The following is a 26,570-nucleotide window of genomic DNA, read 5'->3' on the forward strand; positions in this document are numbered from 1 at the left end:
TAGATATAAACTGGGGTTGACCAGGGCACATGAAGATGTATGAGCTTCTTTACTTAAGCCACTTAAATATATGTGCTCATTATGAATCAAAGAATTAAAGTTATTAGCTTTGTGACTGTAGACAAGTGATATAATTTTTCTGTGCTTTTACTGTATTTTTGTTTTGTTTTAGTTTTTGACCAGTAAAGTGTGGAAATGATTGTTTCTATCTCAGAGTCAATGGGAGAATTGAAGAAATATATGTAAAATATTTAGCTGAATTCCCTACATAATAATGTTAAATTTTACTCCCATGATTAGTGATAAGTAATAAGAGCTTTGTATAACCTGCTTTTCAAATGACAATTTCTTGGCGTTAGATGTGCAATTAGATTGCATTGATATGAGTAGTTTTGAGTTCAAGGCAACGTTAACCAGTCTCCTATTCTCATTTCAGATATTTGGGTTTCTCGTATGCTTGGGAATTATTCTTGCCATAGGAAATTCAATCTGGGAGAACCAAGTTGGGACCCAATTCAGAAGTTTCCTTTTCTGGAATAAAGGAGAGAAGAACTTTGTGTTCTCAGGATTCTTAACATTCTGGTCCTATATTATTATTCTCAATACAGTTGTACCCATTTCATTATATGTGAGGTAAGATGAGAGTTTATACTTTAGGGAAGCCATTTCACCAAAAGCCTTTGTTTGCGTAATCACTTTTGTTTGTTTTAAAATTACCACAGTGAGATAGATGTCTTGCTCTGTTTATGATCTGCCACATCTGTTACAAATGAAGCAACTAAGCGGGTTAATCTGTTTAACTTTTACATTTTCAAATGACAATACATGCATTTTATTTTCTTCATTCGATTCGTTTTCTCACGAATCATTTTCTTTGGAATATATGGACTATAATATAATCTCATGCAACCTGACCGATTAGAATTGGGTTGATGTTGGGTAAGGAATAAAAGACTGTCTGGGGAGATCTATGGCGATGGTGCCTCCCTGCCACTAGTCTGACTCCAGATACCTCCTGGATTCAGATTCTATTCTACACTCACTAGCTCTGTAAATTGGGCAAGTTGACTCACCTTTTAGTGCTTCAGTTTTCTCATTTTAAAAATAGAGAAAAATAATAGGATTGTCTGAGGAGTAAACAAACATGTAATGCTCTTAGAATGATGCCTGACACATTATAAGAGCTTAATGAATATTCATTTTCCCTATTACTGTTTGTAACTATAACTGAGTACATGAAGGAGTTGAAGTATAGCTGGTGGTGCTTAACCATTGTTAAATAGAAGCATGATTCATAACTTCCACTACAACTTGATCTGTCATTTCTAGAGCTAAAATGGTCTCTCTTGATAGATACACATACACATACACACACACTCGCACACAATACTCATATATAGATAGATATAGATATATATGTGTATGTGAGTGTGTGTGTGTTTGATAAGTTGGCCCTAGAGTCTGTACCTGAGACATTCGTGATCCTAATTCTACCAAGACTGAGCCAGACAGTCCTAGAGAGGCTAGAGCCAAGAGGAGAGTTGGTTGTTTGACTTTCCTCATCATCAGTATTTTAACAATACACAAAATCACCAACTCTAAATCTCCACTAATTTTTATGAGCTTCTTTTTCTCTCTTTCCAAAATTCTAGCTATGATGAAGCAAGGGACGTTTAATGCACAAAATCCGCCCTTGTTTTGGATAGCGGTCAGGGAACTGAAATGTCAAGTTGTGGGAAATTGACTTGAAGTAGTGGCATGTGGCCATAACACCACAAATTGCTTTGAGCCTTCTGGAACTGTGGTCAGAGTGGGCTCTATGTAAACTGTGTCCTACTGGCTCATCTTTGATTCTGAGGACCTCTCAAGCTTGTATCCAATTATAAAGTCTGTAGTAAATCCTGCTCTTTGCCAGAACAGCTATGGTCAGCTTTTATAGCTTTCCTTTTATGTCCTAAATGAATAATAAATGCTCATAGTGGCTTACCACCAGTAAGTGTGCAGTTTCATATGACCTCATGAAGGAAGAAGTATATTCTATATACATTCTTTCTTTGAAGTGCATTGGCATTTTTCATTTAATGATTTGAAAGATTAGTGTGTGTGTGTGTGTGTGTGTGTGTTAGACATGAGGATAGATTCCCAGGTTAGTATTCCTTTTCCTTCTGATGTGCCCTCTGTAGTGGTGGAAAGAAAATCTGTTCGGAATAATCCAAACCCAGGTTCTGGTCATGGCATTGCCACCAATAGCTGTGTGACCTTGGAAAAAGCACTTGACCTCTCTGTGTCTCAGTTTGCCTATCAAATATTTGCTACTAAGTAAAATGAGGGGATTAAAATAATAGATTTCTGTCTTTCTGCTCCAAATAATACCACTTTACCTTTAGATAGCATTTTATATTTTATATAAAGTCTTTTCACCTACATTTATGTCTCCTAACACTCTTAGGAAGTAGTTATTGCTGAACATTTTTCAAAAATGAGACTATTCACTCAGGATCATGGTACTGGTTAGAACCAAGATCCAAACCCAAGTCTTCTGACACTTGGCACAGTGTTTTCTCCTCTGTGCCCAAGCTGTGTATGATTTAATCATCAGTGAATAAATCAAGAATAAAAAAGAGGCTGGAATCCTCTATCTGTTGATAAGGCACAGTATTGATGAGGATAAATGTAAGCTTTGCTTTCACTAAATAGGAACAGTGATTCTGATCTGAACTTGGGGTCGGGGAAGCATTCTGAGGAATTTCAGGTTGCTCAGTCTTACAGACTGAGATCTAGACAAAGAGAACTCCTAAATATTTCTGTTTGGAAGGATAAAGCCCTTCACCAGAAGCTTCCCTTAGGCTTTTGAATAGCTACCAAGGATAAATTAGTGCCATATGTCACTTGAGAGTAATAGTGCAGAATTTACTTTGAATGGTTAACAATTCCACGTGAACAAAGGAAGTTGATTGTGGTAAGATATTTTTATGCTGTCAGTTTGTTTATCTGTAGTGTTAAACATACCCAGCTATGGTTTCTTATATATACCAACTCAAAAAAAGCAACCGTTGTATTCCAAAGGAATTAGCTTCTGAGTGTTTTTTCCAAAGCAATAGGCACTCCTTTCCATGTTGCTTGTTTAGCCACTGAATAGGGTGAATCGTTAGCCTGTTCTTTGAGCATGAAGGCCGAGAACACTAAGCGGCTTGATCATGCTAACTTTGAATATTTGTCTCCTTTCTCCGTCATAAAACAAAAGGCTGCATGTTCCACTGTGACTCTCTTAAATCCTGTTTTCCCAACAAAAAGGAGGTGCTTTCTCTCAACAGACTATTTTAAGGTCTAAGAATTCAAGTTAATTTAGAGTATTTCCATTGGTTTGTACTGTAACACAGAAGGATCAAATTCTGTTCCATTCATATTTTTGCCTTAAGTTTTCAGGGAGCTACTTTACTTTTAAATAAATGAAAGCTTCAACTGATTTGTGCGGTTACTTGCATAATGTTGTTCTTATGGCATTCTTTTTTTAATATATATTTTTATTAATTTTTTACAGAGAGGAAGGGAGAGGGATAGAGAGCTAGAAACATCAATGAGAGAGAAACATCCATCAGCTGCCTCCTGCACACCCCCTACTGGGGATGTGCCTATAACCAAGGTACATGCCCTTGACCGGAATCGAACCTGGGACCCTTCAGTCCCCAGGCCGACGCTCTATCCAGTGAGCCAAACCAGCTAGGGCTCTTATGGCATTCTTAAGGCCAGGTCTGCACTGGTCTTACCAAATGCCTGAATTCTAGTCTTGGCTCTGTGGTTAATTATTTATGTGACCCGGGGTCACTCACTTAGCTTTTGTTAATGTCCTTATTAATGAAATGAATGATTAGTCAGGATTCATTCATGTAATCCTGACTGACTGCCTATGACAGGTAAGGCACTGTGCCTGGACCATGTGCACTAATGCTTTCTGAGTGATGGAATAAGGAAAACAAAGCTGAATTAGAACAGCTATCAAGGAACTTATAAGAAAGTGTGTGTGGGTGGGGGTGGTGGTGTAGTGGTGGTGGTGGTGGTGGATACAGAATAGTAAGCCATAACAAGAAAACATATGAGTAAATACATGCAGAGTATGACACTTATTTTTATATCATATGATTCTACAGAGTCATAATGTGATTTTTAGTTTGGGTGAAAAAAATTGTTACCATTTAAATAGAAAATGAACTAACATCATACCACTTTGGGGAAGGAAAATGTAGATATGTCATGCAGTGACAGAGCTAGAAGCATATAATTTAATGCCCTGGGTGTCCTCTTTTGTCTTCAAGGAGATGAATGTTCAGAGGTAGTGTAACAGTCTGCTGTGAACTTTCTCACTTTACAGCTGAGAAAACCAAGGCTTAATTCCCATTAAGATCAGAAATGAGCTATAGGTTCTTGCTATGACCATTACTATTTTGTTCTGTTCTGGATGTCTTTGTTAATGTACTAAGACATGCAACTGAAATATCACTAAACAAAGTGAGAGATGAAACTGAAACTGAAATAAACCTATTAAAAAGGAAGAGCTTAGACAATGTGATTACAATTCTAGAAAATCCAAATACTTTTAATATTAAAAAGTTTTCATTAAGCCAATAACAATTTTAAAAATTATCAGTAAAAATATACAATGTCCAGGAACAAAGTTATCAAGCTACGGTGTGAACCTATGTGAAAAAAAATAAGACTAAGCTAAATTTAAAAAATAGATATTTTTATCAATTCCAGAGAGGAAGGGAGAGGGAGAGAGAGATATAAACATCAATGATGAGAGAGAATCATTGATTGGCTGCCTTCTGCATGGCTCCTATAGGGGATGGAGTCCACAACCCGGGCATGTGCCCTGACCAGGAATCAAACTGACCTCCAGGTTTACAGATTGATGCTCAATGGCTGAGCCATACCAGCCAGGCTAAAATTTTTAACAATAAAGGTACTTTTCAAAATTGAATTCCTGGAAATATTTATTCTTCTTGGAGTTGTTTTAGGCATTATAAAATATCAGTTATTTAAAATAATCCAGAATCCAACACAGAGTTAATAAAAACCTAAGTAAGTTTTATGAGAAAGCTGATACATTGATTCTAAAGTTTATTTAGATGAGTATGATGATCCCATCATCATGGATTAAATGAGTGATTATAGCTAAGAATCTTTGAAAAAGAAGAGAATAAATGTTCTCTTATCTCTTCCCAGGTATTGCAAAATTTTATAAAGCTACAATAATGAAAACAAGAAATGTATTAAAGTGACACACTAAGGAACACAATTGAAATTCCCAAAATAGGTTCTAGTAAGGAAAGTAATTTATATCTGACATGGAAGCAGTCCAGCATAATAGGGGGAAGGGCTCAGTGTTAAACAAATGGTGATGAGAACCTTCCTGTTGGTAAAAATTGAAATGAGCTCTTAATGTGTACATCATACTTCAAAAAATTCTGATGTGACAAATAATTAAGTGTAAGAAAATTAATAAAGAAATAGAAGAATAATGTGGTTATCTGTATGTATAATCTTGGCACTGGGAGGGCCTAAGTAAAACTCCCCAAGCTGAAATTATAAACAGAAACTATAAAATATGGGTAAATTGGATCAATTAAAAAGAGAAAACTTCTGTATGTTAAAAACAGTGGAAACAGAATTAAAAGACAAATGATATATTGGGTAGCATATTTGCATAATGTCTATATGTAAAATATACATGTTTCTTAACAAATAACTAAATACACTAACATCTCAATAGGAAAATAAAATAGGCAGATAACACAATTAGATAATTCCTAGAAGAAAACAACTGGCCAATAAAATCTGAAACAAATGTTTCAATGTTTACTGAAAAGAAATGCAGTGAAGAGCAATTAGATGCATTTGACTTGGCACCTAGTAAAAGATAATCTTCAATAATCTAATGGTAGAAACTTACATTATCATAACCTTTTTAGAAATTGATTTGGCCTTATATATGATAAAGGTTGAGAAAGTTCATACCTTGGGCTACAGAAATTTCATTTCCACAGTTGGAAAGTCATAAATCACCACTAGATTGTAAGACAATGCTCTTGTCCTGGTAAATAGGCAGAGAAATATGACAACACCCCCCTGTTTCCACTCAGTATCGATTATGGCTTTCTCCCTGCTTCACAGAGATTCTTTCCACATCTTTTGGCAAAGTGAAGCCACATCAAAGAAAGTATTGGAGAGAAAGTCCTCAATGACATACTACTTCAGATCAAACATCTGACAAACATCTTTAATAATATTTTCTCCTAAGATATAGGAGAAATGCCAACGAATATGTAACACAAGAAATCTCCACTGGGCCTGTTTAATGTAAATAGAGAACCATGAACTGTTCCCTAAGGTTTTATGCAAAGTCAGCCTATTGTCTCCTGGAGCTGTAAGGAAACCACCTAGGAAGGTTTAAGAAATAGGCTCTGCTGAGCTGCTTCTGAAGGTCACAAGGGACTAGGGATAGAGCATCCACAATTTCTTCTAAACTCCAAGGACTTTGGCAGACGTCTTACTTTGGCAAAGCTTTGTATGTTCTGAAATTGATGGAGCGACTCTTTTTCCCCCTCTATGTTAATGGATGAAAGTGTGGAAGTAATTCGTCTGGGACACAGTTACTTTATAAACTGGGACCAGAAGATGTATTACTCTGGAAAAGCAACACCTGCTGCAGCTCGAACGACCACGCTCAACGAGGAACTGGGCCAGATTGAATATGTTTTCTCTGACAAAACGGGCACCCTCACTCAGAACATCATGACTTTTAAAAAATGTTCCATTAATGGGAGAATCTATGGTAAGGGAAACAGTTCCTTTTTAAAAATGATATTATTAATGGTCCTGTAAAAAATGAGCAAGCCTACATATTGTTTCTTATTAAGAACTCTAAACCATCACTGCTTTCTTGTTAATATGGGTGCCACCAGCATCTAACATAGTGCTTACCACATAATAAACACTCACTAAATATTAGCTGGATCAATAGATATTTATCCAAAAACTTAAATGTTTTTAAATTGAATAATTTAAATGTTTTTAAATGGATTTTAGAGAGAAAGGGAAGGAAAGGAGAGAGAGAGAGAGAGAGAGAGAGAGAGAGAGAGAGAGAGAGAGAGAGAGAAATATCAATGAGAAAGAAACATTGATTAACTGTCTCCTACACATACCCTACTGGGGGTTGATCCCACCACCCGGGCATGTGCCCTGGCAGGGAATCGAACCAGCGACCACCTGGTGCATGGGTTGATGCTCAACCAACTGAGCCACACCAGCCAGGCAATATTGAATAATTTAGATGAAACTGAATTTTTTACCGTTCATGGGTAAAGAAGGGGCTTAGATGTGATACTGTCTGAAGTTCCATTCAGTGTTCCAACTCTGTGATTCCGCTTTGTGGTACTTAATAGGGCCATATCTCAGAGGGGACAAGTTCTTGGTAGTATTTTATACATCCTTCCCATCAGCTCTGGAATTGATTTTAGTGCCTGTATTTGTGAGAATTTACTATTCATTCCTGAGAATTCACATTGTAGGGAGCTACTCTGAGGGGCCAGACAAGCTAGTTCATCATTATGCAGTTCCTGTTTGTAAGCTTTGTCAGGATACCTGCTCTGTATTTGAACTTTAAGCATTCTATTTATATGTGACCGTTCTCACCCAGACTTTGGTCAATTGGCAGACAATTCCTTCTGCTGAGAGCATGGACACTATGCAGAAGGTTTCCGTTGGGTTCCCCTGGACTCCTGATCTTATTTCACTGGATTCTGAGAGTCCAGTTTCTCCAAAATGAAATCTCAGGAAGTAAAGGAAATCCAAGAAACACAGGAAGAAATTCCCATTGTCTCCTGATGGGAAACTTCACATCCTCCCAAATATTTTAAAGTAATATTTGACCTTGAACAAAATTAAGAACACAAGACGTTGATTTTTATACTCTCCTGCCTTTTAACCTCCCTCTTTCAACCCACCCCTGTAACCCAGGGGCACCATGGTTTCCTCACCTCTCCTATGCCCCCTACTTCTCTGGCAGTGGACCAGATGGTTTTCAACCTGGACTCCCACAAGCCTCAGCTATATTGTGCATTTCGTATGTCCCTATCATAATTGCTAGTAAATAAAATAGAACCTTTCCTTAGAAAGCTTTATGGACATTATTTTAAAGACTTTCTAAATACTGTCTTAACCCAAAGAGTAGCTTAAATGGGAAAATTTTAGAGTATTGGAGGTATTTTGGATTTGGGGGAACTTTTGAATTATTTTGCCATGGCATCTATTGATAATATAATAATAATATCACTTCTAGGAAATGATGTTAAGTAAATTATCAGACATATGGACCCAGATTTGTTTGTAGAGTTGTTTGTCACAGGAATATTTTTAGAGAAGGCTTTGGATATTCACAAAGTAAGTATCCCAAGATCTTTGCAAATCTCCAACTTACAAATTCCATGATAGCTTATAATTTCCTCATAAAATGCAGCAAAGTAACTGAAATATTTAAGTAACCTCTTTAGACCCTTAATTTGTATGCCATAATAATTTATGTTTCAGAATAACTTTTCCCTGTTATCATACATGTTGGTCTTGTTTATATCATAGATCCAGGCCTTGCAAATTTTTGACATTATACTCTGATTTGTCTAAATCCTCTATTTTCTGGCTCAGAACTATTATTTTTCTTAGACCTCTTTAATTTTCCTTCACTCTGATCACAACCCTAAAGGTGAGCTTCTTTGGGGGGACCATTTTACACAAATACACAGTTTTGTTTTCATTCTTTATTAGAGTTATTGTATATGGGGTAAGGACTGGAACATAAGCACGGTGAGTCTGAAATTTAAATCAAGGTGCTTGGTTAGGTTTATTCACAAGCGCAAGGACTCCTCCCACATGCAATCTCATAGCAGCCCACATTTAGACCTGTGCCTCAAAAACACAACAAATAACTGTTAATCAAGTGTCTTTTTTTTTGTCACAGCATTATATAGTGATAAGAGAGAGGCTTAAGTTCAAAAACCTACTCTGCTGCCTTTGCAATTTTAGTTTAGTCATGTTACATTGAACTCATTCTTCAGTTCACTCATCCATAAAACAGGAATGAAAATCACCTGGCAGGTTTGTTATAAAGATCAGTGATAATGTAAGTTTCTGGCACAGGATGGATGCAAATAACTCATTATTTTTTACAAGAATTATAGTCCTGGCAAATAGTATTAAACCTTTAAATGCCAAGCAAAAATTAGAAAAATCTTAAAGACCTCCAGTTAGGATAAAGCTAAAGTAAATGATGCTACATGGGTTATCATACAATTCTTCAAAATTAGATTCACAAAGAACTTTTAATGACGGGAGAAATTCTTATACTCTAAGTGGTTAATAAACAGCAGGAAGCAGAAATTTATGACTAGTATGATGAATATATGTATATCTGCAAACATACACACAATATACACACACATGCTAGTATATTCAACCTCAAAACAACTCTGCAAACATTGGTTTTCTCTGGGTGGCAGGACTTTTAAACATTTTTATTTTCTACTATAAATGTCCAGTATTTTACAATCTTATCTAATAAAAGAGTAATATGCAAATTGACCATCACTCCAACACACAAGATGGCTGCCCCCATGTGTTCAAAAATGGCTGCCCCCATGTGGATACAAGATGGCCACCACAAGATGGCCATCAGAGGAGGGCAGTTGGGAGGGACCAGGCCTGCAAGGGAGGGCAGTTGTGAGCGATCAGGCCAGCAGGGGAGGGCAGTTGGGAGGGATCAGGCCTGCAAGGGCAGTTGGGGGCAATCAAGCCTGTAGGGGAGGGCAGTTAGGGGTGACCAGGCCAGCAGAGGAGGAAAGTTGGGGGTGACTGGGCCTGTAGGGAAGGGCAGTTGGGGGGTACCCAGGCCTGCAGGGGAGAGCAGTTGGGGGGGGGGAACCAGGCCTGCAGGGGAGGGCAGTTAGGGGCAATCAGGCTGGCAGGGGAGCAGTTAAGCATAAATCACGATGGCAGGGGAGTGGTTAGGGGGTGATCAGGCTGGCAGGCAGAAGCAGTTAAGGGCAATCAGGAAAGCAGGCAGGCGAGCAGTTGGAAGCCAGCAGTCCTGGATTGTGAGAGGGATGTCCGACTGCCCGTTTAGGCCCGATCCCGGTAGGATTGGGCCTAAACGGGCAGTCAGACATCCTCGAGGGGTCCCAGATTGGAGAGGGTGCAGGCTGGGCTGAGGGACACATCCCCCCACCCCCACCCCCGTGCACGAATTTCGTGCACCGGGCCTCTAGTATATCTATAATGATCAGATATTGGATTTATCCTAAGAAGTTATTTTTAAGTGTCTGGCACATATAGTAGGTGGCTATGTGCTCTGCCTGAAGAAGGCACTGCCATTGTTTAAAGTTTACACGCTCGTCTGACCTTCATAATACACAGATGTATCTGGCCTCAACCACGGTAGACAAAGATGTACTTACCAAGCTCCAGCATTGACAAGAATTGGTCTGTATTGGATATAATTTTGGACTCCCCAACAGGGGGGATAAATAGAAGGTAAAATTTGCATCTCACAAACATTATAGATAATATAATGCCAGAATGATGAAATATCAGAAATACGTAATTGCAAATTTTGCTCAAATGCTTACTGCATGTTAGTTCTATCTTGGGCAAACATGAGTATCTATCTCTGTAGATAGCCATGTTTAAGGTTATAATTTTAAAATACTCCTAAAAAGTCTACCTTTGAACCCAGAATGCCATCCAGTAGTGGTACTTTAATAAGTGTATTTCTGAAGATTAAAGGTCTAAATCTAGTTTCAATTTCATTTAGTTTTAATTCTCAATTTTTGTTTGGCAGGTGAAGTACATGATGACCTGGGTCAGAAGACAGACATAACTAAGGTGTGGAGGTGATAAAATTTCATTTTTACTTTTAATTTCAGATTGTGCATGCTTTTAAAATGATGAATTCCTAAAGGTCTAATTTCTGCTATGACCAGATGAGATACATAACATTAAAATATTCATATGATTCAAAATTTCTTCTTATGCAGGTTCCCCAACCCCAGAATTACCACTTCCTTATTCTAATATTTATATATATGCAAGCACATGTATTTCTCCATTTTTTAAGGTAGATACATACACTGTTCTTTCAACTTTCTCAGCAATGCATTTTGGAGATTTTTCTTAATCAGTAAAAAAGAGTACTTCTTATTCTTTTTAATGACTGATAGTATTTTGTTACATTGATGTTCTGTAATTTATGTAAAGAGACACTATTAGACATTCAGGATATTTTCAATATTTCGTTATTAAAGAAAATGCAGCAAAAATAATAGTGTGTACCTATGCTATTTCACATGGATCCTATATTCTAACAAGTTCCGTTTTTAGAAATGAATTACCAGCTCAAAAGGCATGTGCATTTGTAATTTATAAATATTGCCAGATTACCCTTTTTAGAATTTATACCAATTTACTCTCCCACAAACACACTCACAAATACTATGTTGTATCAGAGTTTTTGATCATTGACAGACTATGTGAGACACAGTATATCAAAATGTTTCAAATTTTAATTTATCTTATTATGAATGAGATTGAACATCTTTTCATACTTTTAATAGCCTACTGTATTTCCTTTACTGTGAACTTCTGGTTCATAATTTTTTACCCACTTTTCTATGAATTATCATCTACTCATTGTTTCTGAGGATAAATGTCACTTATGTTAATTTTATTTTTCAGAACCTAGAAAGCTACTAGATTCTGTTTGCTAATGGTTTATTTAGATATATGCATTGGCGTTTGTAAGGCATGTTAGTCCTCAATGTTCATTTTGGGGGTAATGTTTGCTTTGCTACCAATGTTATATTTGCTTTAGAAAGAATATTTTTTTCATTATTTAATATTCCATAGGATAATTCAAATGTTATGTGTCTTAAAGTTTTCATAAAATTCTCCTGTAAAATCATGTAGACCTGGTGGTGTTCAGGTAGTAGCCCTTTGATAATCATATTTTCTTTCCCATGGTATTTATCTGTTTAGAATTTCTAACTCTTCTGAAATGGTTTGGGAAATTATATTTTCCTACAATATTCCCCAATTCAATAGGATTTCCAGATTTATTTGCAAAGACTTGAACAAAAAGATCTCTTATGATTCTATTAATTTCCTCTTTATCCGTGACTATTTTTTTCTCATTTTTTCCCCTTCTTGATTATGTTAAAAAGTTGTCCCTTTCTCCCACATAAAGTACAGCTTTTGAATTTATTACTTATATATATTTTTTCTTGTCTTTTAATCAATAAGTTCTGCTTTTATCTTTATTAATGCATTCTTTCATCACTCCTTAGCTTTCTTTTGTTATTTTTCCCCCAACTTTTTAATGGGATGTTTAACATTTTGCTTTTATTCTTCCTTTTAAAAAATACAAATATTTATGGTTATTAATTTCCCCCTGAACACTGCTTTAGTTTTATCACATAGATTTGGGTATGTAGTTTATGAAATTATCTTTACCATGTCTATTTGAATATCTGTATTGAACCATCAATTTTTAAGAAAGAGTTTTAAAATGTCCAAGTGGTAGGGGCTTTTCCCCTCTGACTTGATTTGTACTTTTAAGAAAAGAATATATTTGCATTATTTCTACTTTTTGGGAGTTTTCTTTGTGGCTTATTATGATCAATGTTCCAGGGTCCTTAAAAAGAAAGCATATGTATATTCTGTTTTCAAAGTATAAAATTAGCTAAATGTCATTTAGTACTGTCTTATTAGTTATATTATTTAGGTTTTATGTTTCATTATTTATCTTTTATCTATATTATCTCTTTGGATTAAATAGGTTAATTAAAGTGTTCTGATAATCTCTCTCTTGCTCCTGTATAACCTGAAATTTTTGTTTTGTTTTGCTATTTTGGAGTGCATTAATGTTTATAGTGGTTACATTTTTATTATGAATTATACAATTTAATGTTAAAAGAGCTCTTCTTTGACTTATTTAATTCTTCTTGGCCTGAATTTAACCTTATTTGCTATTAAGATCATGACTTATGGTTTCTTTTCATTTGCATTTGCCCACTTTTTATTTTCAATGTTCCTGAATGACTTTATTTTAGGTGTGTCTCTGTATATAGCATAGGCTTAGATTTTGCTTTGCATTCCAAACTTTCAAACTTGTTATTTTATTTATTCTTTTTATTTGCTTGTTCATTTGACCTATACTATGCCTCATTTCAAAAGACTTTACAGTGAATTTTAGACACATAATAATAAGACAAATAGCACAGATCCATAAGATTGATAAGAAATGGCAGCCAAGTAGTAAAATTAAGCAAGCAGAGATGGCAAACCTACATGCACTCCAATCACACAAATCTCAGTGTACATAAAATGGCACACAATTGCATACACACACTATTGACTCTCCAACTTTTTAAAATAAGTGATGGGCCACCTACATTAGGATATGTGTTCACTTAGTTCCATTATAATATTTTAGGTTATCCTTTGTGTCTGTATACATTTCTTATAATACTTAGGAAAGTATTACATAATTTTTCTACTATCTACTTCCAAGTACAGCTTTTGAATTTATTATTTATATATATTTTCTTGTCTTTTAATCAATAAGTTCTGCTTTTATCTTTATTAATGCCCTGTATATTTTGTTATGCCATGCTAATCTCTCTATTTCTTTTAGACTTAGTCCTTCAGTTAGAGAGATTTGGTGCTCACCACCAACTAGTCTCTTTCCCATGTTTTTTCCAGTTATCTCCAGTTTCAAGAAGGATTAAGAAATATCTGTTCAAAACCATCTGTTGACTTTATATTTGAATAACAGTTTGGCTATTATCTTTTTGAGTCACAATTTCTTTTGGGGGGTGGGGAGGTGGGAGTATTCAGGGATATATAAGGTTAGTGTGTATTTTACTCCTTATTAGTGAGTTAATCATTTTCCTCCCCAATAAATTTTTTAATTTTTTTTATTGTTTAAAGTATTACATATAGTAGTATATATCCTCCTTTTTTCCCCCATTGACCTTCCCCCAGCTTCCCCTACCCCCTGTCGCATGCCCTTATCCCACGCCCCCAGTGTCTTGTGTCCATTGGTTGTGCTTATATGCATGCATACAAGTCCTTTGGTTGATCTCTTTCCCGCCCTCCCCAACACTCCCCAGCCTTCCCGCTGTAATTTAACAGTCTGTTCGGTGCTTTACTGCCTCTGTATCTGTCTTTTTGTTCATCAGGTTATAATGTTCTTTATTATCCATAAATGAGTGAGATCATGTGGTATTTTTCTTTCAAATGCCCATCAGCAGATGAGTGGGTTAGAAAACTATGGTACATCTACACAATGGAATACTACGCTGCTATAAAAATGAAGGAATTCCTACCATTTGCAGCAGCATGGATGGAACTGGAGAGCATTATGCTAAGTGAAATAAGCCTCCCCAATAAATTTTGTTCAAAATTTATTACATGGACAAAATAATCTGTGATTAAATAAGTCTTTATGATTCTGGGATAAACACAACTAATTGAGTGTCTTATATATGGGTCTTCTCATATATCCTATATAATGAAAGGGTAATATGCAAATAGACCAAACAGCAGAACAACCAAACAACCATCAAAGCATAATATGCTAATGATATTCTAAGGCTGCTCAACCACTTGCTATGCAGTGCACTGACCACCAGGGGGCACACAGTTGACCAGTCGATCAGTTGCTATGACGTGCACTGACCATCAGGGGGCAGATGCTCCAACCAGTAGGTTAGCTTGCTGCTGGGGTCTGGCCTATTGGGACTGAGTGAGATGGGCTGGACACACCTTGGAACCCTCCCATAGTCCCTCCCTGGACCGATCGTGCACCGGTGGGGTCCCTCAGCCTGGCCTGCACCCTCTCGCAATCCGGGACCCCTTGGGGGATGTCAGAGAGCTGGTTTCAGCCCAATCCCACAGGCCACTCCCCTTGGGAGGGTGCCAGATGCAAGGCTCATAGCTGACGAGTGCTGCTTTAGCAGCACGAGCCTCTCCTGATTGGAACTGATTGGGTGCGAGCCCTTGGTAGGCACAGTGGGGCCAGGATGAGCGGGAGGGGCAGGTAGGAGCTGCAGGTGGCTTTGGACTGCGGGTTTCAGCCTGACTGCGGGTTTCAGCCTGATCAGCCAGAGGGACCCCACCCATGCATGAATTCATTCACTGGGCCTCTAGTTTGGATATAATATACTAGAGACCTGGTGCATGGATTCGTACACCAGTCTGGTCCCTTGGCCTGGCCTGCACCCTCTCACAATCCAGGACCCCTTGGGGTATGTCAGAGAGCCGGTTTTAGCCCGATCCCCACAGGCCAGGCCGAGGGACCCCACTGTTGCACGAATTCATGCATCGGGCTTCTAGTATGCATATAAGATCTTTGATTAATCTCTTCCCGCCCTCCCCCCTGTCCCCTTCCCTCTGAGATTAATCAGTCTGTTCCATGTTTCCATGCCTGTGCATTAAGCGTCTGCCCCCTGGTGGTCATTGCGCATCATAGCTACCGGTTGGCCAGTCGCTTAGGCTTTTATATTTATAGATAATTTTATTCTACAGTATCCAAGACAAAGTGTATATTAAAGTATTTTCCCATCAATTGTTTTTGCAAAGACATTATCACAGGACCAGCACTTTGAGTTATAAACTTTTAGAAGTACATTTTGTGCTTTCTAGAAGTCAGTGAATTAATAGGAATCTTATTTACTACTAGAGGCCCAGTGCACGAATTCGTGCATGGGTGGAGCCCCTCTGGATGGCCTGCGGGGATTGGGCCAAAACCTGCAGTCCAATGCCGCCTGCAGCTCCTACCTGCTGCTCCCACTCATCCTGGCCCCACTGAACCTGCCGCAGGCTCGTGCCCAATCAGTCCCAATTGGGAAAGGCTCGCTCTGCCACAGCAGCACTCGCCAGCTGTTAGCCCTGTGTCTGGCACCCTCCCAAGGGGAGTGGCCTGCAGGATTGGGCTGAAACTGGCTCTCAGACATCCCCCGAGGGGTCCTGGATTGCAAGAGGGCACAGGCCAGGCTGAGGGACCCCACCGGTACACGATCAGGCTGGGGAGGGACCGGCGGAGGGCTCCAGGGTATGTCTGGCCCCATCTTGCCCAGTCCTGAAAGGGGCCGATCACGGCTGGCTGGCCGGGGAGGGACGCTGGAGGTTGACCAGCTGGGGAGGAATCACGAGAGGGCTCCAGGGCATGTCTGCCCATCTTGCTCAGTCCTGATTGGCCGGACCCCAGCAGCAAGCTAACCTACTGGTCAGAGCATCTGCTCCCTGGTGGTCAGTGCACGTCATAGCGAATGGTTGAGTGGTCTTAGCATATCATTAGCATATTACGCTTTGATTGGTTGAACAGTCGACCAGTCACCGGACGACTGGACACTTAGCATATTAGGCTTTTATTATATAGGATTGAACCACTTCCCACTATTTTGTCCTGTTCTTTATTGAACCCCATTTCTTTAAATTTTTTTTACTCAAAAAATTTTTAAGTGTACAATAAAAAGCACTCTGATTGGGTCTTTTCTGCTACTTGTCTTCCAAATTGCTGACTCAGTCTTCTGCTTTATCCAATCTACTGTTTATTCCTTCTAGTATATTCTTCATTTCAGATATTGCATTCTTTATTTCTAACTGGTTCTTTTTTGTGGTTACTATATCCTTTTTCTCACTAAGTTCCTTGAGCATACTTACTGGTAGTACCATTTTTTTGAACTCTATATCTATTAAAGTGCTTACCTCTACTTCACTTACCTCTTTTTCTGGGAATTTCACCCTGTTCTTTCATTTGGGGCATGTTTCTTTGTCTCCCTATTTTGGCTGCCTCTTTGTGTTTATTTCTATGTATTAGATAGATCTAGTATATCTCCCAGTCTTGGTAGTGTGGCCTTACGTATTAAGTATCCCGTGGGATTCAATGGTGCAGTTTCCTTGATCACCTGAGCTGGGTGCTCCAAGAATGCCCTTTTTGTGGGTTATGTGAGCCTTCCCATTGTAATTGAGTCCATTTGTGCATGGGTTTGACCCTCAGGCTGGCTGACTGTGAGGATTAACCTCGACCACAGTGTATGAGCTGCTGTGTAGGTACTGACCACACTAAGTGGAATTTGCTTCAGCAGGGTCTGGTGCCTCCCGAGATTTCCCTTCTGAAGGTAATTGAATCCTGCTCTGATGTAGTCTGAAGCTGGCCACTGGGTGAATTGGTTTGGGGCCCCTTGATAAAGACTCTGGTGCAGGTCAATATCAGACGCTGCCTGTGACTGGCCCTGGGCAACCTGTTTGGAGATACAATGTGATCCAGAGTTTGTGGCTGCCTCTGCTGGGCCTGGGTATGCATGGGAAGGTCCAAGCTGTTGTCTATTGTTGGCCTTCACCAGCACTGAGCCTAAGGGCAGTCTGCAAAAGACCCAAGGCATCCTGAGACCTGCCTCTGCCTGCCTTTGTCTGCCAGCTGCCTGTTAGAGTCACTGAAAGAGTGCGGTGATGCTCGAGTTGCATTAGGAAGGTTCTCAGTGAGTCACCAGGTAGGGGTGGGTGATACAGGTTCAATCTTGGTGCTAATGGTGGGTCAGGATATCCTAAATCTAGCTGCCACCCACCAGGTGCCTGCAGACCTTTGTGTTTGGGTGGGGTCTCAGGGAGTTGTCAGGGTGAGGCCAGCAGAGCTTATCAGGCTCAAATAGACCAAAATTTGTTTGTGTGAAGGGAGGGCTCTGCATCAGTTGGGCATGCAAGGAAAAAATGGCTGCTGTCCACAGCTCAGTCTGTCCCAGATTCTGTGGGACACTGAATTCAGCAGGGTGGGGGTACAGGGAGTCAGGAGGGTGGGGCTATTGGATGTCTTATGAGGTTAGAGAAAGGTGGGAGTGTGGCCCCTGCCCCAGAGCCACACAAGTCAGTCACTGTTACCCCCTAAGTCTGCCCAGAACTCCACACCCTTACCCAAGCAGCTGACTCCTCAGCAGGGTGTGAGCTCTGCAGTTTGGGACAACAGGGAGTCCAGAGGGTAAGGCTGTTACATTCCCCCAGGCTGATTACATAAAGAGGGGAGTGTTCTACCCAAAAATATGGTGTCTGGTGTGGGAGGGGAACTCAGCACAGGGATCCTGGTGGTTGTCCCTTCAACTATCTCCCCAGAGCCACAAACCCCAGTCTCTCCTCATCTGACTCTAGTCTGCTCTGCCCTCCATCCACTGGAGTGCAGGGTGAGTGGCTGTGAACGAGATTTTGTGCTTTGGCCCTTTAAGTGGGCACTTGTGTTTCTATCAGACTCCTGTTTCTTCCTGACAGGCAGGATCCATGCTGATTTTTCCAGTCAGATGGGCAACTCTTCCTGGCTCTGATGCTCTGAGCTGGGGTGCCTGGTGTGGAGTTGAGACCCTACACTCTTAGGGGAAACCTTTATAGCTGAGGTATCCCTCCAGGATCTCAACCACTGCCCCTGTGAGCAGGTCCATCCCTTTTCACATCTCTGCCCTTCCTACCAGTCTCGATGTGGTGTCTTCTGTAAACCCTTGGTTATATGACTTCCGTTTAGCCGGTCTTCGGTTTTATTCAGGTTGATTGCTCTATACTTTAGTTGTAATTCCAGCTTGGTCTTGGAAGGAGGTGAATGTAGCTTCCACCTACTCTGCCACCATCTTGGATTTTATACCACATATTCTTTGTCCATTTGTCTGTCAATGGACATTTATATTATTTGTACTTATTGGCTATTGTGAATAATGCTGTAATGAACATGTGAGTGCAAATATCTCTTCAAGATCCTGATTTTAATTCTGTAGTTATATTATGCAATATCTCCAGTGAGATCTGAGAAAGTATTCTATACTCAAACACAGTATTTTTGTATCAGAAGGTATTAATTCACACTAAGCAGGCTAAAAAATCTACAACTAGACACATATCAATCCAGGTCAGATATTGCAATCAAAATGAGTTCAAGTCTGGTCAGGTTTTGCTATCGAGAAAGTTCTGGGAAAAAACTTTTCAGTTTGCCGGGCTTCTTTGTATTTTGGAGTTGCAATAAGCTTTTGAGGATTTTTACAGCCATTGGATATTTTCCCTCATAGGCTTTTGGAAAGCTCACTATCTGCTGCATGGCTCTGAAATGAGAAGACAATATTTAATGGTAATGAAACAGAAAGCCATTTTAGTGCCAGACGTTTGATGCTGAAAAATCATATAAGCACTAAAAATGCTTAGAGGAAATGTTTTTGAATTTTAAAAGATGACTGTTGGAACCAGGTTTCTAGTTCTTTTTGTTGTTGTTCCCCTACAGAAAAAAAAGCCTGTGGATTTCTCAGTCAACCCCCAAGTAGATAAAACATTTCAGTTTTTTGACCACTCTCTGATGGAATCCATTAAACTGGGTGATCCCAAAGTGCATGAATTCCTGAGGTTACTCGCTCTCTGCCACACTGTAATGTCAGAGGAAAACAGTGCAGGTAAGTGGAAAGTGTGTCTAAGCAGTGAGCCTTGGTTTTTAAATCAGAACTGATATTTTTATTTAAAATGTTTGGAATTGGAAGGATTTTCTAACTAAAAATACAACTTTGCATAGTGGCTTATCTACTACACTAGCTTTTCTTTATATTTATTTATATCCTGAATATTTTCCAGTTATCTCTCAATTATTGACATACACATTTAATAGATACAGATGACTATCAGGTGTATGCTCACAATTAATTTTTCCAGTAATGGGGGTAGATTTATACTGATAAAATAATACTCTTATATAGTCCCCAGTATGAACAAGTCTTCACACTTAGTAAGATGGTTGTTTAGAAACTCAGAGTTCCTAGAATAGCACAAAATCAGTGGGGCCACTTTAATATTAAAGTAATGATGTGGGTAGATAATGGTGTTAATGAATCAGCTTCTTGTTCCAATCAAGCCCAAACTATTTTATTTGCAAGTTATTTTTTCTTTCTGCTACCAACTATTGACTAAGAAGTATCACCCAAGTAATTCAATTCAAAAGTGAAATACTATATATGTAGACTGTAGACTCTTTATATGTACACTAGTGCCCTGGTGCACAGATTCATGCACATTGAAAGGAAATTAATTTGAAGGTGGCTGGTGGGATGGGACTGTGTGAGACGGGCTGGACACACCCTGGAGCCAACCTCCCGTGGTCTCTCCCCAGCTGTCCGCACCTGGGGTGGCGCCACGGCTCGAAGGTCATCTGTGGAGTGAGCGGGATCCCTTTGGCAGGTGGGGTCCCTCCACCTGGCCTGTAGATGGATAATGTGAATAATGGCTATTTATCGGGCTGAAACCAGCTCTTCAACATCCTCTGAGGGATCCCGGATTGTGAGAGGGCGGTTCTCGGGTGATGCACCCTGGAATCAGGCTCCCTCCTTTCTGTTTCCGGGTGCATCACCAGAGACCACAGCTGCCAAGTCCCTGCAGCTCAGCAGCTCTTATGTTGAGCATCTGCCCCCTGGTGGTCATTGCACATCATAGCTACCGGTCGGATGGTTGGATGGTCGCTTAGCCTTTTATATATATAGATATGTGTGTGATAGATATGTATATGTATATCTATCTCTATTCTATCTCTACCTCTATCTATCTATATCTCTGCACACATACACTTGTGTATATTTTTCTTGTTGGGACTACATTCAAGCCATAGTTTTGTCCTTGATGATTGACAATATTACAGATGTCCTGCATTTTCTACTCCTTTGCTCCTCCCCACCCAACCCCTACCCCATCCCAAGCCTTCACCACAATATTGTCTGTGTCCATGGGCTATGCATATATGCATTTAAGTTCTTTGGTTAATTTCTTCCTGTCTCCTTGCCACCTCTTCCCTCAGAGATCTGTCAGTCTTGTCGGGGGTTCTTGTCCCAGCATTAAGAAGGGGTACAGCAATCTGGAGAAAGGAGGTGATGTGTAGATTCAATAAGGAGTCCAAAGACGAAAGATAGTTTTGAAAGGCATTGGGGGTCAGAGGAGCTTCAGCTAAAGGAGCTAAAGACTACCCTGTGACTCAGGACCCAGTGCTTTTTATTAACACAATTTGTCCTAAGGCAAGGTGGAGATAATACACTTCAAAGGGTAAGGTTTCAAAGGGTAGGGTTTACAGAAGCATGGTCAGATTGGGGAATAGCCTACAGCTGTTCAGGTGTTTGGCCAACCGGAGGCAATAACATGTAGACTAAGATGCCCTGAGCTGTCTGGCAGTTAGCAATCCTATTCAGGTTTGGGGGAGATGCTTTTTAGTCGTTCCAACAGGTAAACTACATATGTGGCTGAGCCCTTGTTGAGCCCTCCAAGCTTCACCAACCTTTGGATGAAACTCTTGTAATTATGACATGTTGGAATTGGTTCCCGGCACAGTCTGTTCCATGCATCCATGCCTCTGGACCTATATTCTCTATGTCTTTTAACACATCTCTCATTTTTCCATTTCTTTATCTCTCTGGGATATATTCTGGAATTTTCTTTATTTTTTTCAGCACACTAATTCTTTCTCTGATTGTATCTAATTTGTAGCTTTTTATTTTTAATTTCTATAAAACCTTTAATGCTTTTTCACATCTGCTTAATTTCATGCCTCTCTTTTATGTCTTGAAATCTATTAAATATTTGTAATGTGCTATTTCTAATAATTCCAATATAGGGGTGACCAATGGTAACTTTTGGTATGAATCATTTCACCTTTTCCAGTTACAGATAGTAGATGGTTTATTTGCTTTTAATGAAAAGGAATCACAGTATATACATTAATACACAGCTTGTTTTCTTAACAATTTACCTTGGCCATTACTATAAATCAGTAAATATGAATCTTGCTCTGTCTACTTTTTCTAATTGATTTTTACATATAAAGATAACATATTAATTTTATATAGGAAGGCTTACTTTATAATACTGTTTTTTTTAAAGTGTATTTTTGTGTTATTTTCTTCATTATTTCTCTCTCTTACCCTCATCGCAACACATACATATTGCCAGGTGCCAAGGATTAACATCTGGTTTGATTCCTTAAATTTTAGGGAATTTCTTATATACCTTCTCATAGAAAGGTCTTTAGTGGCAGACTGAAGTGGAATTTTGAATATCTGCTCCATTATTCTTTGACTGTGTGATTTTGCAAAAATCATAACCCCTCCAATCATAAGTTTCACCAGTATAAAATAGAAATAATACTTTTAATAACCCTGATATCCAAGGCTTGCCATGAGGATTATGTGAGTTAATAGATATTAAGTGCTTTAGCTTATGAAACTTTCACGGTACATCCCTTGTTACTGAAAATACAAAGGTATGGTCTCTGCCCTAAGACACTTGCAGCATAGTGGAGAGGCACACTCAGCAACAACTATCTTTTAAAATAAGACGACACAAGTTACACTGGTAGTATGCATAGCTCACAGGATAAGCACCTGCTTTAGCTGGTTGGTGAGTAGAAAATGTCTGATTTCTAGAGCTGTCACTTGAGCTGAGTGTTGAAGAATGAGTTGGATTTGGTATTGGCATTCTATGAATGTTAAGCTATTCTTTTTAGTATTCATACATTTGTTTATTTTCCTTTTTCAAAATACCCTTTCTTGGTTGTTGTTTAATCCACTTGCTTTTTTTCCCTCTTAGGACAGCTGATTTATCAAGTTCAATCACCTGATGAAGGGGCTCTAGTGACTGCTGCAAGAAATTTTGGGTTCATTTTTAAGTCTCGGACCCCAGAGACGATAACAATAGAAGAATTGGGAACACTAGTTACTTACCAATTGCTTGCCTTTTTGGATTTCAACAATATCAGGAAAAGGATGTCTGTCATAGGTGCGGTTGGTAGTTGAGATTATTTTTGAGCTTTGCTATGGTTATATTAAATAATTTTGAATAAATTATTCATAATAAATCATGAATAATTTTGCTCTTGATTATGTGCTGAGAGTTGTGATATTTTTGTAGCTTTGTGAACTTCTATCATCCTCAACTTAGCCTGAACACTGTGTAATAAGCATAACTAACATTTAACAAATACTTATTATGTGTCTAGCACTGTTCTAAATACTCTACATGAATGAACTGATTTAATTGTCACAAAACCCTATAAGGTAAGTACCATATTTTAATGACCATTTTAATTGAGTAACTTGACCAAGGTCATGTAGCCTGAAGTGGAATAGCTGGGATTCAAATCTAGGAGTTCTGACTGCCAAGCCCATTCATTTCATCACTACACAACACTGCTCAGGATGAGTTCCTGAATTCCTTGGCACATGCTAGTTATTGTTGATATTGTCGTTTTGTGAACACCATTATCAGCCTCTTCGTTATCATTCATTGACTCTCTTTACCTGGATTACTGGAGATGATCACCTAAAATGGTACTTTGTACCACAACAAAGAATGCTTTTTAAACTGTGCTAACCCTCAGTGCTGCCTCAGTGTCCCTCTCATTCGTACTTTGCTCCTCTTTCCAGTCCTTCTAACAGGTGTTCTAAGCCTTTACCCTTCCCTCAAGTCCACAGATTTGTCATGATCTCCTTCACTCTTGGAAGCAAAATTCATCTTCTATTTCTCTAAAAAACAGAAAAAAATAGAGGCCTTCTGAGATGTGCACCATCAACTTATACATTTCCCTATCCTCCTCCTTCATTCCCAAGTTGTAACTGTACTCATTTTTTCCCCCTGCCTCAGAGAAAAATTGCTCTTGTTCCTTTTCAAAGCTGAAGGTTCTATCTGGTCCCCTCCCTTGCTTCTTCCTTCCCTCCTTCCTTATGTCTTTGATTTCTTCTTTATCACTGGCTCTGCCTTCAGCCCACAAATCTGTAATTACCCTATTTCCTTAAAGTTATTGTTCATGCTCTGACTTCCACTGATTTTGCCATCCCATTTTTCTTCCTTCCATCACAGTTTAATTTTTCAAGGTCAGTTTTTTCTCCTCACCTTTATTTCTCTTTTCAGCCTATTAGGGTGAGGCTTCTGTTTCCACTACTCAAGAAGAATGCTTTCTCAGAGGTTTTCAATCACCTCATGGCTTCTCCATGCAGTTGTCTTCTCTGTCATCTATCTATCTATCTATCTATCTATCTATCTATCTATCTATCTATCATCTATCTATCTATCTATCTATCTATCATCTATCTCCTATCATTTATCTAATCATCTATGTATCTATCTACCTAACTTACCTACCTATTCATCTATCTCTTTAAACTTACTAATACTGAGCCTGTTGACCTTCTTCTCTTAACATTCCTCTTTTGGCCTCTGTGACCTCACTGACTCCTGGATCTCCTCTTGTTCTGTCTTTTCTTTCTCTTACTCCTTGGCTGACTACTCTCCATCCCATTCTTCAGCATTGTCCTTTTCTCTTCTTACTTCCTGGGCTCCTCTTGAATAATCTTGACCACTCATATAGTGATAGCTATTGCCTATATTCCATGTCCTTCCTGTACAGTTCTTTAGCTTTAATCTCTTTCGGAGGTCCACACACATACTCAGTCTTCTCCTGGATTCTGCCAATGGGTCATACTATGGTTACCTCAAATGTTATATGTCTAATATAGAACTTTCTTTCACAGGTATTGCTTTTTCTATAGCCCTTATTAAAATTGCTAACAATCACTTTTTACTGTATTCCTGTGAGTAAATGGAGCACTTTAAAATGAACTATTTTATTAAATTCTTGCAATAGTATGTCACCCCATTTAGGAGATGAGGAAATTAAAGGTCAAAGATTTTAAGTAACTTACCAAAGATTGTCACACATCTGTCACATGACTTCTCATACAGGTGGTAAGATGCAGAGCAAATATTTGAACTCAGGTCTATCTTTCTCCAAAGTCTGGCCTCTTAACCCCTATTTTAACTCACTTGCTTTTGACAACTCATCTCCTTTATGCTCCTAGGTTAGTGGTTCTCTAACTTTACCTCCCATCCGAACCACCAGGAGAGCTTGTAAAAACACAGACTGCTGGGCCTCAGTCCCAGAGTTTCTAACTCAGTAGGTTTGGGGTGGGGCCTAAACATTTACTAGTACATGTCTAATAAGCTCCCACATTATGCCAATACTGGTACTGCTGGTCAGGGGACCATAGTTTGGTGACCACTTTCCTGGACTAATAGATCATCAAATACTACTCCTTACATTCCCAAGAGCTGTGTGGAGCATTTCTGAAACCTGTCTCCTTCTTTGCTACTCTCTCCACTCAGGCCTCAGCATCTCTTGCCTTATTTACAGAATCCTCAGTAGTCACCCTGTTTCTTTTTAAAATTAGCCTCAAAACTCCCTTTTATTGTAAAAGCCTTCTTTCCTTTTCCCTTATTTTCCAGTACCATGGCTTTAGTTAAGTCTCTCATCACTGCTTGTTTGCATTATTGCAAAATCTTCCAAGTTCTTCCTCCTTAAAATAATCCTCTATGCTGACATCAGGGCATTCTTATTAAAACATTGGGCTGATTTTTCCATCACTCTCTTAAAAAACCTTGGTGGCTTCATAGAATTTAAAGGATAAAGTCCTTAGGATGTCATTCAAGATTATTTGCAATCTGACTGCAATCTGATTTTTCTTCCACTTCTCCAAATTTTGTGCTCCAACTCACTAGACTTCACCATTCCTGGCATGCATTGTGCACTTTCACACCCTTTGTGTGTGCTATTTCCCCTGCCTAGAACTCTCCTTTTCTCTACTTCTTTCTTAAAAAACTCCTACTCACCTGGTAATGTCCAGTTCAAATGCTACCTGTTCTCTCAATTCTTTTCCTACTCTCCAAATAACTGTATTCTCCTTTGTTACCCTGAGCCCCTTGTTCATAACATGAGTGTGATACCAGTCCCACGAGAGTCATGACTTTCCCAGTTGTTGGGGTGTGTACTACCTGAAGGCAGGTGCTATGCATTAGTTTTGACTTAGTCTTCTTTTTTAAAATACCATTCTTTAAAAAATACTTTTATTGATTTTTAGAGAGAGAGAGGAAGAGAGAGGGAGAGAGAGAAAAACATCAATATAAGACCAAAACATCATTGGGCTGCCTCCTGCATGCCCCCTACTGGGGATCAAGCCTGAAAACCCAGGCATGTGCCCTGATCGGGTTTAAAACCAGCAACCTTTTGGTGCAACCACTGAGCCACATCGGCCAGGGCATGCCTTAGTCTTAACCTTTTGCACTCGGATGTCGAGTGTGACTCGACACGGTTAGCATCGGTAGCAGCTCTTTTTATACTCTTTGAATGTATCAATAATTTGAAATATAAAAAATTCCAAATAAATAAGTTTGTATGAAAAGAAACTCCAGTTTTTTATTCTACTGCCGCACTTTGTAAAATCTGGGGTATTTAAAAAATTAAATCCCGAGTAGAATAAAGGAATCGAGAAAAAAGCAAGCGAGTGCAAAGGATTAAACTGCCCAGAGCCAAGCACAGAGCTTAGCACACAGTAGGTTTTCTATAAATGTTTGTTAAATAAAACTTAACCCAATACTTTGTAACTTATGGATATCCTGATCCTCATATTAAATCACTTTCT

The 26,570-nt window shown here is 39.0% G+C and overlaps 1 protein-coding gene across 1 annotated transcript in view; it reads left to right on the plus strand.

The window, feature by feature from the left end:
- The window catches only part of ATP8B4 (ATPase phospholipid transporting 8B4 (putative)), a 219,869-nt gene that overhangs the window by 122,482 nt on the left and 70,817 nt on the right, over positions 1-26,570 (plus strand). Inside the window, exons 13-17 of the mRNA XM_028147700.2 lie at positions 437-633; positions 6,624-6,832; positions 10,889-10,932; positions 19,358-19,523; positions 22,687-22,875. Of these exons, the coding sequence (XP_028003501.2) occupies positions 437-633; positions 6,624-6,832; positions 10,889-10,932; positions 19,358-19,523; positions 22,687-22,875 (805 nt within the window). The remainder of the gene's footprint in view (positions 1-436; positions 634-6,623; positions 6,833-10,888; positions 10,933-19,357; positions 19,524-22,686; positions 22,876-26,570) is intronic.

This window comes from Eptesicus fuscus, chromosome 5 (genome assembly GCF_027574615.1).
Source record: "Eptesicus fuscus isolate TK198812 chromosome 5, DD_ASM_mEF_20220401, whole genome shotgun sequence".
NCBI classification, from domain to species: domain Eukaryota; kingdom Metazoa; phylum Chordata; class Mammalia; order Chiroptera; family Vespertilionidae; genus Eptesicus; species Eptesicus fuscus.